The following is a 15,662-nucleotide window of genomic DNA, read 5'->3' on the forward strand; positions in this document are numbered from 1 at the left end:
TTCTTTCTGGATTAAAGGCTGTTATCCGAGACAAACTGAAATGTAAAAAATAAATAAAAAATAAAATAAAAATCCATGCACTTCAGGAATACTAATGTCATGGTCATTAGAATAACAGCAAATATTAAAAGAAGCCACTTCAGTGTCCTTATGAGATCTGGCTAACAAAAAGCAGACAATTAGGCTAAGTAAAGGCTCTGAATTTATTTCCACATTTATTTTATTAGAAAGTGTTACATACATGTCTGCCAATGTCTGTTCACTGCATCCAAACACTGATTTCATATAAACTGAGGTGAAAAATAACAACATATTCCTCAAGAACTTTGTAGTAAGGAAATATTTTTAGTCACATTTTCACAAAAGTGAAAAGGCCTTGCAATACTCTACTGACCAGTTCTAACAATCTGGAAAGCTGTACATTTACCTTGAGGAACTACAGTATATACACACTTGTGATCATGATTTAATATATCAGATGACATTTAATGCGACTGCTGTCGTTATCAATGTCTAAAATACAGCCAAACTGGATCTGATGTGTACTGTTTTCTTTTCTTCTACAAAACTTAAGTTTGGCAACTTAAAAAACAAAACGGCAACACATGACATCCTCAGTTCTGGAAGAAACAAAAATACTGGTACATAGCTTGAGAAAATGCAAAGTAATTCGCAATCGCCATTTGTTAAAAAAAAAAAAAAAAAAGGTGCTTAGTTAAACTAACTTCCAAGAAGCAGTTTGCTGTTGTTGGTGTCTGACGGGAAGAGTTCAGGCAAGGTGGTGGTGCATACAGGTCTCCCCAGGACCACCACAGGTCTGAGGTACTGAAGCTGCTTGATGGCCAGGTCCCCACACCCAGCCAGGGCTTTGTCCAGTATGGACTTCAAGTTTTGTACTGATGTGAAGTCTCCACTCATAGCGTGGGGCTTCACCAGTGAGGAATGAGTGCGTCTACTGCGGGTGTGAGAGATTCCCAGCTGGTTGTTCTCTTTAACAGAGCAGCTGCGTTTGAAAGTGTCTCGTCGTTTCACTGGTGCATTATTGTCTTTTGGGGACGTGTCTTGTATGAACTTCAGGAAAGAGGACTCGAAGCCCATAGGCTTGTAGGCGGCGATGTCAAAAGGGGGCGGAGAAGGGCTTCTGGGTTGAGTGTCTTTTAAGTTTGAAGGCTGATCTGACAGTTCATTTTTGCGTTTTAGCGGCTGGCGAACAGGAGTTGAGGGCACCGCCGCTGACCCGTTTATCATTTTACCACCATCTTTGTTGCTCGACGCGTCTTGGAAGCCCTCCTCGTTAGTCAAGCGCAGCGAGCATGGTGGAGAGAGGTCAACAGTCAGTGGACGAAGGAGCGGTTTGATCTTGTCCCACGTTAATCTCTCCTCCTGTTTTGGGGCGCTCTGCGGCGCGGCAGGTGAGTCCTCAGTGTGCCCATCTGTGCTCGCTTCACCATAAAGCACCTCATCTGCTCCAACTAGGACGCCGCTTCTCTCAACAGGTGGAATCTCCTTCTCCTTCTCTTCCTCGTCCTGGAGTTCCAGTGGATGTTGAATAACCTCCTCCCGTGTCTCAGCTTTTACAGGGTGCGGGCTCATAGATGCGGGCTGTTCCCCCGTGTTTTCTGACTCTTCTTGATCCTCCACCTTGTGAGTCCCGTTAGCAACGCGAGCCACCGTTACAGCTGGCCTAGCGGACTTTTTTTGAATCAGTTCCTCAAGCTTCTCGGCATTAAAAACAAGCTTATTCTGATTGTTAACGAGATCTTCTCGACGCATGCCGTGCACTCTCAGGTAGTGCCGGTTCAAGCTGTGCAGGTAGGTGACCACAGAGTCACAGTCCTGAACCATGCATGGGTAGGATACACGCAAACAGCGATCTTGACACATCTGTAGTGCTTCTTCGTGGGATCTAAAGACGAAACGACTGAAACAATTTCTTTTAGACTTTTTTTCGCCCGACACTTCCTTCTGTTCAAGACCTTCGTCGCCCTTTTCTTCCGACTGGGACTCCATTTCAGGCTTTGGACTCAACCTCTCCTCCTGTGTGGTGGGTGAACCAGGTTCTTCTTCTTTCTGAGGACTCTGCGGCGTCACTATGAGCTTCTTTTGGCATCCAGTAATTGACTTCTTGTGAGTGCTCTGTAGTCGTACCACCAGTGAATCGTAGTACTCACAGTGACTATAAAGTGTATGTTTCTTAAGTGCATTGTTGTGGCTGAACACCCTCGAGCAGCCGTCAAATGTGCACCGTATCAGCTGCGGTGGCTGAGAGTGGTAATCGCGAGTGTGACGCACGAGGCTGCTTTTAAGGTGGTAGGAGGCGTGACAGTTCGCAAAGTGACATTTGAACTGTGGCTGAGGCTCATCGGAATTTGGGGGAGGCCTCTTCTTTGCGGGCTCTTTTCTGACTTCTGGACTTTGGTGCACGTCGCAATCTTTTTCCAACAGGAGCTGAGAACGATTGTAGTGGTGCACCAACTGCAGGTGGCGTACGAGGCCTCCTTGGGTGGAAAAAGCTGCGTCGCAGTTTTTTGCCACGCAATGAAAGGGTTTACTGAATTTGTCCAGAATATAGCACAGATTACTTTTGGCGACCAAACGTCTCGTTGTCCTGACCTGCTGCGTGGTTTTGTCCTCACTTTCTTCTTTCTGCACATTTGCTTCCCCTCCTCTCTCTGCCTCATCCTCTGCCTCGTCCTCAGATGGGGAATGATTGTCAAAATTTTCTCCATTTTCGCTGATCGCGGTCGAGTTCCTCGTCCCACGGTGGCGTTGCAGCTTGGGGCTCTCCTTCTTCCTCACTTTTGGACCGTGGTTCACTGGTGGCGGAGACGTTTGCTTGGTTGGAGATGAAGGCCCTTTGTTTTCCTCACACCGTACAGACCCACAGCTTATTTTGTCTACTAAAGCCTCACTCATGTTATGGCTGTTGATATAGTGGGCCCTCAACACGTGTTTTTCTCGGTGGCTTTTGGAACAAAGCTGGCACGTGTAAGGCTTAAATGAGGTGGTTTTCAGTGACGTCATCCTTCTGGCCTGTTCAACAGAGCACCCATGTTTGGCGTTATAGTGGCGCAGTAAGCTGTAACTCTGAGCAGTCCTAAAGTCACACCCCTTCGTCTCACAGATATATGGCTTAGCGGCGGCTAATGACTCGGAACCGCTTTCGTCATCGGTTACCACTGCGTTTTCAATTTTGACTTTTACCTTTTCCTCCTTCAGATTTGGTCGATTCTTAATCAATACGATGGGAGGCTTTGCCATAATTGCCTGATGAAGAGACATTTGCGACGCGTTGGAGTCTGGGCAGGACAGTGCGGGATCACTTGGCAAAGTGTGAGCTGATGAGGAGTCCAGGCTCAGTCTGCTCAGCCCAAAAACTATTTCTTTAAGAGCATCATTTTTTGTGTTAAGGCTTATCGAGCTCGTTTCGTCGTTTTTGGAATGAGAGAACACCATTTTTTCCTTGCAAGACTCCACAGGTTGAAATGGAGTCGAGGGCTCTTTTCTTTCCTTTTCCTCGCAGTCCGGCTCTTTTTTGACCTTTACAGCTTTAAAACTGGAACCCTGCTCTTTATCGTGTTTGTGTTCCTTGTTCTCCAGTTTAAGATGTTCTGGGTGAGCACATTTCAGATGTCTCTGGACATCTCTGGCTCTGGAGAACGTCATTCCACACTTCTCAAAGCCGCAGGTGAACTTACTTCCATCAAAGCACACCGCCACCAATGTCATTGTGGCCTTCTGCTCCTTGATGTCAGACTCTTGCGAAGAGGAGGCACAACTAATAGATGGACAGTTTTGGGCATCTCCATTTACAGCCCCGGCGTCATTGACTGACTTGTTAAGGCGCACTGGCGCATCAGTAATAGTCCTAAAAAGCTTCCGCCTTGCCTTCCTCTGAGCCTCAAAGTCATCTTCAGTGAAGGTAATGTTGTGTGTGGATAAATGCTTTATAAACTCCTTTTTGGATAAGTAGAATTTTTGACATTCATTGCTGGAGCAGGTAAAGGCCGCATCTCTGAAATGCTGTGCTTCGTGGTGATAGATCTGACCCAGGTCGGAGCAGGTCACGTAGCAGCCTTTGAGCTCACACTGGTAGTTGAGCTGGAAGCCATGGGTCTGCTTGTGCGTGACAAGTTCGTTAGACGTACTAAACTGAGCACCACAACCTATAACCGCACACATGTACGGCCGATTGCCATAGTGAACTCTTCTATGTTTGCGGTGGTGGTAAGCGGAGACAAAATGGCGCCTGCAAAACACACACTTCTCCCTCTTGTCTCTCATCTGGTGAAAATATTTCACATTCTCGTCGCCTCTGTGTTCTGATTTTAAGTGGACGTACAAGTACTTGGAATGTTTAAACACCCGAGTGCACCCAGTACCAGGACAGGGATACTCATCGCGGTTCTGCAGTTTGAAGTGCTGGCCAATGTAATCGAAAGTTATGTGCTCGTCGTCGTCCGCTTGCTTCTCTTTTACGGTTTTGGCTTGCTGGACGATGTGGTGCAACACATCTGGATCGTGTGTGGATTTGTAATAGAGCATTAAGGAAGGGTCGATGGGAATCTCGCCAGGTTCGATGTCATCGTCCTCTTCCGGCTGTTTCTGCACATCTTCGCTCTTCGCTGTGTTTTGGGAGGGATGCGTTTCGCCGTCAATGTGCTTTTTCACATGACAAACGAGGTCCTTTCTGTTATCAAACATTTCCAAGCAAACAGGGCAGGGGTGATTGTCGTCCTCGGCATGTCTTTTGGAGTGGTGAATGATTTGAACGTCAGTGACTGACCTCTTACAAATCTGACAGCAGAGCTTTTGCCGCTTTGTCTCAGGTTCTCCTTTGATTTCTGTACGGTTACTAGATTGTTTTTTATCCTGACACTTATGACCATCAAGACCTCCGTTTATCCTGGTTTGGGGCCCAGATTCTACTTCCTGTAATTCCTGTTGTTTAATCTTCTCTTGTTTGTCTCCAACCTCCTCTTCCTCTTCCCCGTCTGACTCGGGCTTCAACCCCAGAAGGGAAGCGCATTGATACTTGAGGGTTTTCCAGTCCCAGAATTCGGGGTCAAAAGGCCAGTACGCTTTGAGCACCAGGAACAACTCGCAGCGGAGTGAGTTGGGAATAACCTCATTTTCCTGGTCAAACTTCTGGTCAGGACGCAAGTACAGCTCCTCAAGACAACTGAAGGCTTCCTGGCTGGGGCCAAGTAGGAACTCTGTGAGCTGACAGGCACGCAACACTTCAAGATCGTTAGGAAGAAGGCAGGACACTGTTTTACAGATGGAGGTTCTTGTTTCGGAGTCATCCTGCTTTGGAAGTTGTAGGGCTTTGACACACAGTTCTACTGAAGCAGGTATCCCTTGTTCTTCAGCCTAAAAAGAGAGTGATAAATTACCATTAAATAATAAGAGTGAATTTGCTCCCCTTAAATTTACACTGAGCTACATATATGCATCTAGGTTGGCCAGACTACAAACTCAATGACAGAATGTCTGATGTCTCAGGCTATATACAAATCAGGGCTAGCCGATGGTAATGCAAAAAAAAAAAAAAAAAAAAACAGCAGTTGAATAACTTCTACCCTTTAATATCGGAAGCGGACTGCACCGCCGTTTACACTCACCTCTGACTGAATCACACGAACGAGGTAAAGCAAATGTTGAACCGTTTTGGCAATGGCACCCAGCTGAAGGCATCGTTCCAAAAGAGAGACCACCGAAGGGTCAAGCCTCCTCTGAAGCTTACTCCACAACAGAGTCAACTCCCTTTTGGTAAAAAAAAAAACATATCAATATATAACAAGAAAATTCACACACGTGTAAAAATGGCAAAGAGCAGTATAGCAATCACATTGTACGAACATAAAAAAATCCAAAGACCTGTCATTTCAACATCTAGTCCGACCGGTGACAACCGATTCAAATCAATCAGCACCGCTGCATGCAGTCCGAGCCATTCAGAGGCTACTCACCAAGAGGAGTAAAGACTCTGCTGTTGTAGCTGCTGTGTCAGGAAGGTTGTGCACAGAATGAAGGCTGTATTCTCCTCTCCCTCGGTCTCTAAAATACATGTGATCTCCAGAACATCCTTGCAGTCCAATCTGGATATCTGTCAGGATACAGTTAGAATATAATATTAACATCACGGGGGGGTGGGGGGTTGCATATCTAGACATTTCTAAGCTGACTAAAGGAAACCAAACACGAAGTAATCATTTGCTCTTCTGAAGTGATAGGAGCCACAAGACGAGACAAAACAAGAACACAAAGATCCAGCGTTGAGTAATATAAAAATAGGCACGCTTTGTAGGTCAAGATTATTCAGTGCTGCTGGAATAAACGGTGCAAAAAAACTTCCCAGCATTGCTGCCGTACACAAAAGGGGAAAAGAAAACCAACCGGGTACTTGTTGTTTTTTTTTGTTTTTTTAAAAACCCTGGAGTCACAAAGTCAGACCAAGCAGCACCTAAAACTCTGTACAGGTGCCGTGCTGTACTTTAAACATTTACTTGACGACTGTGACTGCAAACATTCCAGACAGAAATAAAACAGGATAAAAAATAAAACAAACATCACTATTTTGGAGTACTTCTGTGTTAATTAAAAGCCTTTTTTATTAGAAAAAGAAGAAGAAGAAAAAAAAAGCTGAATATGAAATATGAAAATGGGCCACGCATAACTCATCTTGCACATGCTGGTGGTTTTCAAAATGATCCCAAGAAAGACCAAGAGCTCAATTTGCATTAAAATGTGTGGCTCTATTTTTGGAGCTCCACTGTCATCATCTATTGCACATCAGTTTGATTTGCAAATACCTCCCACTCCTTATCTATCAGCTAATAATTATCAATCACCTGAGCAGGAAGAAACGCAGCTAGTTTGAGACTGTGTGTGAAAGACTGAAAAAGAAAAGTCTCTTTTTCCTCTCCTCTACTGTGATTGGCTTCTTCCTCCTAATGCGTTACACGAGATTTACGTTTCACTTTTGAGAGAAAGAGATTCAACCGGTTGGTTTGGTGCTTAAGAAAGAAGCCAAGCATGTATGAATGTGCTCAAAGAGGGACGTTGACGACTGAAGGATGAAATTTCAGTATTTGTATCTTGGCTAAAAACAAAGTATTTTCAAACCTCCATGATGGCTTCCTCATTGGGCAGCAGGTGACAGAGCAGGGAGACGTACGTTTGACGAAACGTAGCTTGGTTGGGAATGAAGCTGCATTCGGTGCAAGCTTTGGCCAACACCACAGCTTTGGCCACTTCGCCCATTTTCTCCAGATGCTTCACCCGCATCTCCATGAAGCCCTCGCCTTCCAGGCTTATGTACGCATTAACTACAGACAAGAATTTAAAAAAAAATCTGAGTCTATAAATTTTTTTTTCTAAATAATGGCCAAGGCGACATGAGGTCAGCACTGTTATTCATCTCAGTGAACCAAGATGAATAAAGCAGCTCCTTACCTTCCTCTGGGATGGTGGGCTGGCCCGTGAGAAGTGCGCTAAGGACCGGGTTGCTCCACGCCCCGCCTTCTCCTGTGATCTGGAGTAAAGCTTGGAGGTCTGTGCTTCCATACTGTAACAAGGTATCATGGGCAATCTGCAGGAGACACCAGAACACATGAAAGCAGAATGAATAACACAAACCACTACAGTGAGTTTTAACAAGTGCCACCACAGAGGGCCATTAGTCCATCTTAGAAGACAAGTGCCACCACAATTCAATAATTCATCTCCTCTACAAAAAGCAAAACATGTCTTTTAACCACCGTTATTTGTGTCTGTAAAGGAAATTTGATGATCGCTCAGCACAAGCTGCTGCTCTCAAAGTACCTTTGCTTTGCAGACAAAAATGGAGGATTGTGTAAGTGAAATTATGGCAAACAATGAACATGAATTAATGGCTTATAGAGCCTGCACTTAGTGTGTTGTAGTAACTTATACGGGCACACGCAAACAACATTAAAATGAATTCTATTTTTTTTCCTCCTAGTTTTTAAATCAAACGTCTCACTGCAAGTCCCCAGAACTCCTCAAAGTATTCCAGTTTGCTTGGACACATTTGGTGTGCTGACAATTCTCCGGCGCACATTTGCCACAAGATATTAAGGCTAAAGCCACACAAGCTATCCCAAAAGATTAGAGGGTTATCTGAGAAAAAAAAACTCACCTTAGATCGTTAAATCTTTTGAGATAAAATATCTCAAGAGCGGTCTTTCAGACAGATGTTCAGAGATTTATTGCCTGCGACAACAATGTTGCTGGTAATAAACCTCCTGGATCTGCTTGCGTGTGTGTGTGTTAAAATGGGTTCCTGATGACAGCAACTGTAGTGGAACTACTACAAAGGCAGTTTAGAGGACTTTGATCTCTGTCGGCTGAAAAAACGCTCACGGAATCCAACTGCAAGATGGTCTCCGTTTTAATACCGAGTTACACAAGAGGAAACCATCTAAGAGGTCATAAATGCTGACCGTCTGGTCCCGACACGGGACTGCCGTCTCCATCAGTCTGAAGCATCTACTTCCATGACTCTCCATCAGACAGACTTTAACTCGCGTACAGCACGGAGAATCAAAAAAGCTTTCCGACAGCTGCCACACAACAGATGGCACTGCTTTTACTACGATACTGCGAGAGTGTAGACACGCCTGACGGGACAGGAACCATCACAGAGGCCGTTTTATTTACTTTAGCAAGTGCCGTTATGCCTGAGGATAGATTTGTTAACCTGACAGTCAGATACAGGGGATGCAAAAAAAAAAGGAAGGCAGAGATTGAAGATCAGAATACTGAGGACTCGTGCAATAACATAATAATAAGGAATGAGTAATCCTGAGCTGGAATTTCAACATGTTAATTGGTGCAATGTTTGGCGTCCTCACACAAGTGGTCTCTTGTTTACTGAGATAATTGCTGGCCGCTCAAGTCAGAAATGGTCTCATCAATAATTTAGCTTTCTCCGACTCATGTCACGAGATGCCAACTACAACGGAGCTGTGAAAAACAAACAAACAAAAAAAAAAACATTTGATTTATATGTGGACCCCCATCAGCGAACAATCATTTTAAAGGTCATCTACCTGAACGGAGTGGTGGAACTGAACCCAGGCTTCATATGGGATTTCATTCTCAGGCACTGACAGCAATAGTTCAAAACAGCTCCTGCAGGAAAGAGAAACAAGATGACACTTTGATTAAACTAGAAGGGAATTTACTGAGCACTGGTGAAAGGCTCTGGAGGTACACCCTGCAAGAAATACTTTTAAATAGTTAAACAGCTGACGGTTGTGGGAGGATCCCACACGTAAGACAGAGAATTAAATAACTCCCGTCACCTTTGACCAAATGAAATTCTTAAAAAAAGAAAAAAAGAAAAAAAAAAGACAGCGAACACTTAACAGGTGTGATGAGTGTCGAAGCACGACAACGCAGTGCTTCCACACACAGAAACGTGAAACTCTCATCGACCCAATTTAAGTCACTCAAGTGTGTTCAGTCAATGAATTCAGACAAGTTGTCATTTACAGAACAAGCACTTTAACGTAACCGAGAGTAAAAACACAGTCTCAGTCCATCTTTAACCCTTTTCCATCAAAGCCGGTTCAAACCAGGAAGATTGGTGCCCTTAGGGATCAATAACTCTTTGCCAGTCCAACACAAAGAACCTCTTATGTCAGGGGGTTGGGGTAGGATTGGAGAGACCAACCAAACCAGTTAAAAACTATGCGACCACCATGTTTATAGATCTAGAGACAGTGTACTGGACACGAGGTGGAAGCACACGAGATCCCCCTCATTTGTAAACGCGGCCCAACTCGGAAGCCCAAGAACAAACCAGAGAAATCTTCAGTTCACAGATGAAGTATTTATTTCGGTCACAGGTAAAATATGGCAGCGCTGGACTCGGAGCGACGGAGCTCTGGCAGGAAATCCGTCAGCCCAAGCCCCGGAAATGGTTCATATTTATCTTCCAGAGGTTGGACTTACACGCAACCGAGTAGAATTGGCCATTTACCACCGACATGTTCTTGGGATGTAATAAACAACGTGTACGTGGGTGTGTGTGTATTGTTTTTAGGCGTGTATCTAATGTAACAGCCCTATCTGACAGCATTGAGAAGCTTAATCTGTCCCTGTTATTCAGTCCAGTTCTAACCAGTCATGCTATCTTAAAGTCTTGGACCATTCAGGGACATACATTGCGTAGTATGAGGAGTGGACAAGTACAAAATAGGAACATGGGTTGTTTAGAAAAATACAGAATATGAATACACAATGTCGAAGAAGAACAAAGCCAATTACAACACTGCACTGAGCGCCACTGACAAGCACGGTTTTCAACTAACTTCACAAAAAGTGTCTGCATCTTTTATTTGTCAACATTTTCTGGTGTTTTAATAGGGGCAGATGGCATTTACGGATGGAAATGTGAAACGGCGCAGATGAATACTGGTCAGCGTCAGAAAAGCCTGGTTGGCAATGCAAAATACATCTGGTGAGCTGCAACACTGAGGGGGTGCACTCAAGGCATCGGGCCACTTCTAGCTTTCTCTGTGGGAGATATACATGGAATCTAAGTATAACTGAACTTACTGAACAGATGTCTTTAAGTTACTTGAATGGTGATATTGTTATTACTGATGACTCAACAGTTAGAAAGAAAAAAAAAAAAAGGTTTTATTAGAGCAGAAAACTGGAAAACCTTAAGCGTCCGCGAGCTGACACGTAGCCTCACTGGGCTGATCCGAGGTCATAATATAATAATATTTCATATATTTAATCGCCTGATAAAAGAAACAAAAAAATATGTATATACAAATGAGCACACCTTCATTTGGGAATTTGGTTCTATTAATGTCCTCTTCCACTTTACCGAGAAAAGATGGAACTCTGGAGCAGGTACAGAGCACCGAGGCCCATTTGAGTCTTGTTGAGTGTGTTCGTGCAGGAATGATTCGATCCCCCACTACATTATCTGGGTGTGTTAGTACCGTTTTATAAGCTTGTTAGTTTGAAAAACTAACAAGCTTATATGCATTATAAAAGTCTGGTTTCGGTCAGAAGAGCACAACAAATATCTTTTTTCCTAGCAGTCATGTAAAAAAGCTCACAAAGAAGGATCCTTAACGGCTGAACTGCTGGCGTGCTACGTCATCGCACTGAAGGACCGTTCAAGGATGAAGCCTTTCTTTCAGAGAATTTTCAAGCCCTCCCATGCATATCCACTGTATTCTTGAGGCACCCTCTCTATCGTGGAAGTGAAGGAAGGGCCTTTTCAATGATGCACACCTGCACAGTTCCTACAGTGTTCCATTTTGTTTTTCAGGAAGGAATCTTGCCTAGTCTCAGTTTGGCCTAGCTGACCCATCCGACCTGGGAAGCATCCATCACTGTAAGAAATACCAAACCGAGTTTGCTGCCCCTTGCACGACTCAGCAACTGCATGACACATCTTAACAACAAACAAACCGGAAAGCTGAAGAGAAAACTGACATGACGAGAACAGTCATTGCGATTTAAAAAAAATTGAAACGGTGAGGCAAACGCTAACGCTGCAGGATTGTGCCTTTAGTCCAGGCAGGAACCGAAAAGGTCAGCGGTGATCCGTCGCTGATAACTACAACTGTGGATGAAATGCCTTATAGCAGGGCCACACGTCTGTCAAACACCTACACCAAAAAGTATAAAAAAAAACAAAGAACGGGAATTCAAAATGGAAAACCAGCAAAGATAGATACAGACACATCGAGATGGCAGATTCCAACAAAAGAGACGAGGTGACGCATGATTTAATAGCAACTGCAGACATACAGATAACAGGGAGATACTTGGCTTAGAAAGATAACTCAGTGCAATTCAAAGTTAGAGGATGAAAAAGTGAGTGACTGGTGCTGTAACGATTACCATTCACTGGCATTCAATGACATCAGTCTAGAGGAAATATCTGAACCAGGACATCGGGCAAACTACAAATAGTCAGCTTTTGTAGGCAGGATATTGAGAAAGAAAGAAAGAAGCTGCCCTTATCACCTTAAATTAATACAGCGGGCAGTGAAAGTGTGCACAGAAAATACTACAAATTCAGCCCATACCAAACTGGAATAAGTGAATGAACCAAAGACAACTGAACTGCTTTGGTGCCTTTAATAAACTCTCGTGTGTGTGTGTGTTACTGTGTGTGCAGTGTAGTTTCACTGAAATATTTGTAAGTACTTACAACGCAAGTCTCTTCAAAACAAGGGCCACTCTGTCGGACTCTGCGGTGAGGTGGGATCGGGCTGCAGCAAAGCAGTTTATAGACAGGCAGTAGACCTCCAGAAGAGGCAGACCATGCTCGATGGAGTTCCTGCTCCCAGCATAGTGCATCAGTGCCTACAGACACAAACACACACCCGGAACAAAGAACATAAAGCAGTTATGACAACAACCTGCAAACGTGTTTAAAATGAATCTAAAGGGGAGATCAGATGGGAGGGAGGAAAAACGGGGGGGGTTGTTCCTCTGAGGGGACATGCCAGTCAACACCTGATTGATCCCAGCTGACTGTCTGGGGTGATGTGCTCCTGATTGGGTCTGAGGGGACTTCACAAAGTAGCATGGCAACCTTAAAAAACAAAACCTGACCCTTGAATGTACTTTAATTTCATTGTCAAAGTTGAAATTTCACCCAAACATATATTTGAAGTTCATGTGAGCCAAACTATCCATTCAATCACAAACAAACAAAAAAAACAAATCACATGAACGATAATCAAAGTGATACCCAACTAAATAAAAAACAAACAGGTTCATTCTCTGAATCACTTTTCCCTTAAAACAGTCAGCACAACGTTATTCTTAAAAAAAAAAACATTGCACAGATAAGGAGGAGCCGACATATAAAACATGCTCGTTACTTGTATGTAGGTGGCATGCGCACACATTAAACTATCACTGATGCTTTTACACCAGCATCATCCCAGGAGTCCCATTTACCAGACAGCAAAAGCGTCGCTGGTTGGTGCCCCTGTCCACAAAGGCACCAAATTAATTCCCCTCTGTCTAAATATATAGCCCTCCCCCCCCACCCTTTCAAAAGAGGGCCAAGAATAAAGTCTTTACCCCAGAGACCTACATCAGTGTACTAATTACAACTGGACTACTTCCGACTGGAACTGAAAGTCAAACATAATTGTTTGAGACATCACCATTACAAAAACCAACGGAGTAGCGAGCATTTCTAGTTACACGCTCCTCTGTACTTAAATTATTTCTCCCTTCGAATGCTGGCTGTGAAGCCATTCCTTCCAAGCACGGCGGCTGTGCATGATGATGTACTCGTTGAAAAAATAAAAAAAATAGTATTCTCTGTTTTACAGGTGCAACTCTTCCTCCGCTACTGCTCAAACCCAAAGTGCCTACTTGAAACCAAACGCTTTAAAAGAAAGGATCGGGAGACTCAAAAATTGCAGGTTGCCCATGAAGCAGGGGAGTGCCGTGTTGGGAACAGACTTAAAATAACACAACACCCGGTGGTCCAACTATCTGGACGAGCTGGCAAATTAATTACCCTCATGTAAATCCACTTTGCCCCTTAACCAAGTTTGACTGGAAGCTCCTCTTGGAAAAAAATAAAGGGACAGCTACATAGAAGTTATTCAAAATTGATTCTGGGGAGAGGAAAGCAGAAGGATTCCCCTACTACGGAACGCAACCCAATTTCGACATAAATACTGCACCAAAGAACAAAAATGGGCACCTGCACTTGATACTTTTATGTTTTTCTAATTTACAAATCGGCTGAAAATAATGTTTGTGATGTGTTGTGGAAATGCTCTGCCGCAAATTAAACCGAATGTGGATGTACGGCTGAAATACTGGTTGATTTAGCACTTTTTCATGTAAATTGCCAGCGTTTCGGAGTCCCCTGCCTATTTAACAAGCAAATTTGCTTCTTTGCAGTAGTGATTTGGATTTGTCGAGATCTACGCTGTTCATTAGACAAAAGACAGAAAGGGATGGGTCCCCTTTGTGCTTTGGAAGCATCTTCTGAATTTCCACAAGCCAATCAATCCAGGAAATAATCAGCAGATACATAATAATCACCAGTTATGACTTTTATTAGTTTACCTTTACTTTTAGCAGTTTGAGTTCAGTTTTCCAAATATACTCCAACTTTTACATGGTTACGAATTTCAACACAGGACTATTGCTTGTAATGGATGATTTGTAAAGGGTTGTAATAGTACTTCTACTTAAGTAAAGCCTCTAAATACTCCTTCTACCACTGTGTTTAGTTGTTTTTAGTTTATACTCTTTTGAATTTAAACCACCTCCATTGTTGATAAGAGATAAATGTGACATGGCAGATGCACAGCACTGTCAGTCAGTACGAAAATTAATATTAAAAAGAAATACAGACAGGAAAAGGGTCCGACTCCAGCACAAATACAGATATGCAATGTGTACAAGATAAGCGCATCTCAGTAGGACGCCCAGCGTGCATTTATCGGAGAAATTTGGGGGTAAACATACCGCGACGCTGCCCCGCCCCACAAGCACGCAGTAATGCATGATGTGCAAACTGTGACATGTCATGTGCAAACAAACATCTGGTATACAACTACTGCCTTCTCGGTGTGTTCAGATTTCGCAATAATGTGAAGCTAAGAGGCGAACATCAGCGAAAGCAACTCGAACCAGCAAACAGGCAATAAATCAGTCACCCACCACTGTAACTGACCCAATGATGGGGGGGTGATTTTGTGAAATGATTTGCACACACGTATACAAACAAAAAAATACACGCCGTGCAATTACTCCCCGAACTAAAAACTTAGCCCTGAAGCCATTGGGCCAACCGCAGCCGCAGGTTATCTCCCAGGCAGTGAAAAAAAAAAAAAACCCAGTCCTGGGTGAGCTAACGTAAAGCTAATGGTAGCTTCGATGCTGCATGTACACATTACCTGACAGAAGTTATCGCAGTATTCTGTGGAAGATGCTACGGATATTTCTTGTTGCCTGAGTACGTCTTCGAAAGCTCTCAGCGTGGCCAGCAAGGTTTCCATCGCGATCAGAGTGTCTTCGGCAGCGTCCAGGGCCCAGTCGCTCCATTGGTGCTCCGCTTCCACATTACTCTCCGCCATCTTCGCTCTCCGCCGCGGCGCGTATGCAGTGCAGTATAACGCCGCCTTCAAGCGTTGTCGGAATTATTAAACCTATCAACTGAACTTCACCTGAATGACCCGAAAACCAAAAATACGGGAAGTGAGTGAGTGGAGGAGCCAAGATGGAGCGATTGTATTGTTATTAGCACATATATATATATATATATATATATATATATATATATATATATATATATATATATATATATATATATATATAAATATATAATTATATTTAAAATTTCACTTGCAAAAAACTTGCTGTGATCTGTTTTTGTAAATTTCATTTTTACATCTATATAATATTTTATATTTAATGCACCCATTTGTTTGTAATGTTTACAATGAATATAAGTGTTTTGAAACAATGGCATTTTTTTCTGACTATTATGCTAAAACTGTTGAAATGTTTCGTGTGTGTGGACAAACTAGTGAACTTGACTTCAGCCCCTTCCAAAAGGTGGAGCATAAGGTACCAGTAAGAGACTCAAATCAACTGCAAAGGAGATGTAAAAAAAA

At 43.4% G+C, this 15,662-nt stretch overlaps 1 protein-coding gene across 1 annotated transcript; it reads right to left on the reverse strand.

The window, feature by feature from the left end:
* Positions 1–202: 202 nt before the first annotated feature.
* rlf (RLF zinc finger) lies at positions 203–15,131 on the reverse strand. The gene is made up of 8 exons (XM_075447567.1): positions 14,943–15,131; positions 12,215–12,369; positions 9,078–9,159; positions 7,459–7,594; positions 7,129–7,331; positions 5,973–6,109; positions 5,625–5,766; positions 203–5,373 (listed from the first exon to the last, which is right to left on the reverse strand). The coding sequence occupies exons 1-8, from the start codon at positions 15,120–15,122 to the stop codon at positions 721–723; spliced, it is 5,688 nt and encodes a 1,895-aa protein (XP_075303682.1). The 5' UTR covers positions 15,123–15,131; the 3' UTR covers positions 203–720.
* Positions 15,132–15,662: the final 531 nt, after the last annotated feature.

The sequence above is a fragment of the Odontesthes bonariensis genome, chromosome 17 (genome assembly GCF_027942865.1).
Source record: "Odontesthes bonariensis isolate fOdoBon6 chromosome 17, fOdoBon6.hap1, whole genome shotgun sequence".
Taxonomy (NCBI): domain Eukaryota; kingdom Metazoa; phylum Chordata; class Actinopteri; order Atheriniformes; family Atherinopsidae; genus Odontesthes; species Odontesthes bonariensis.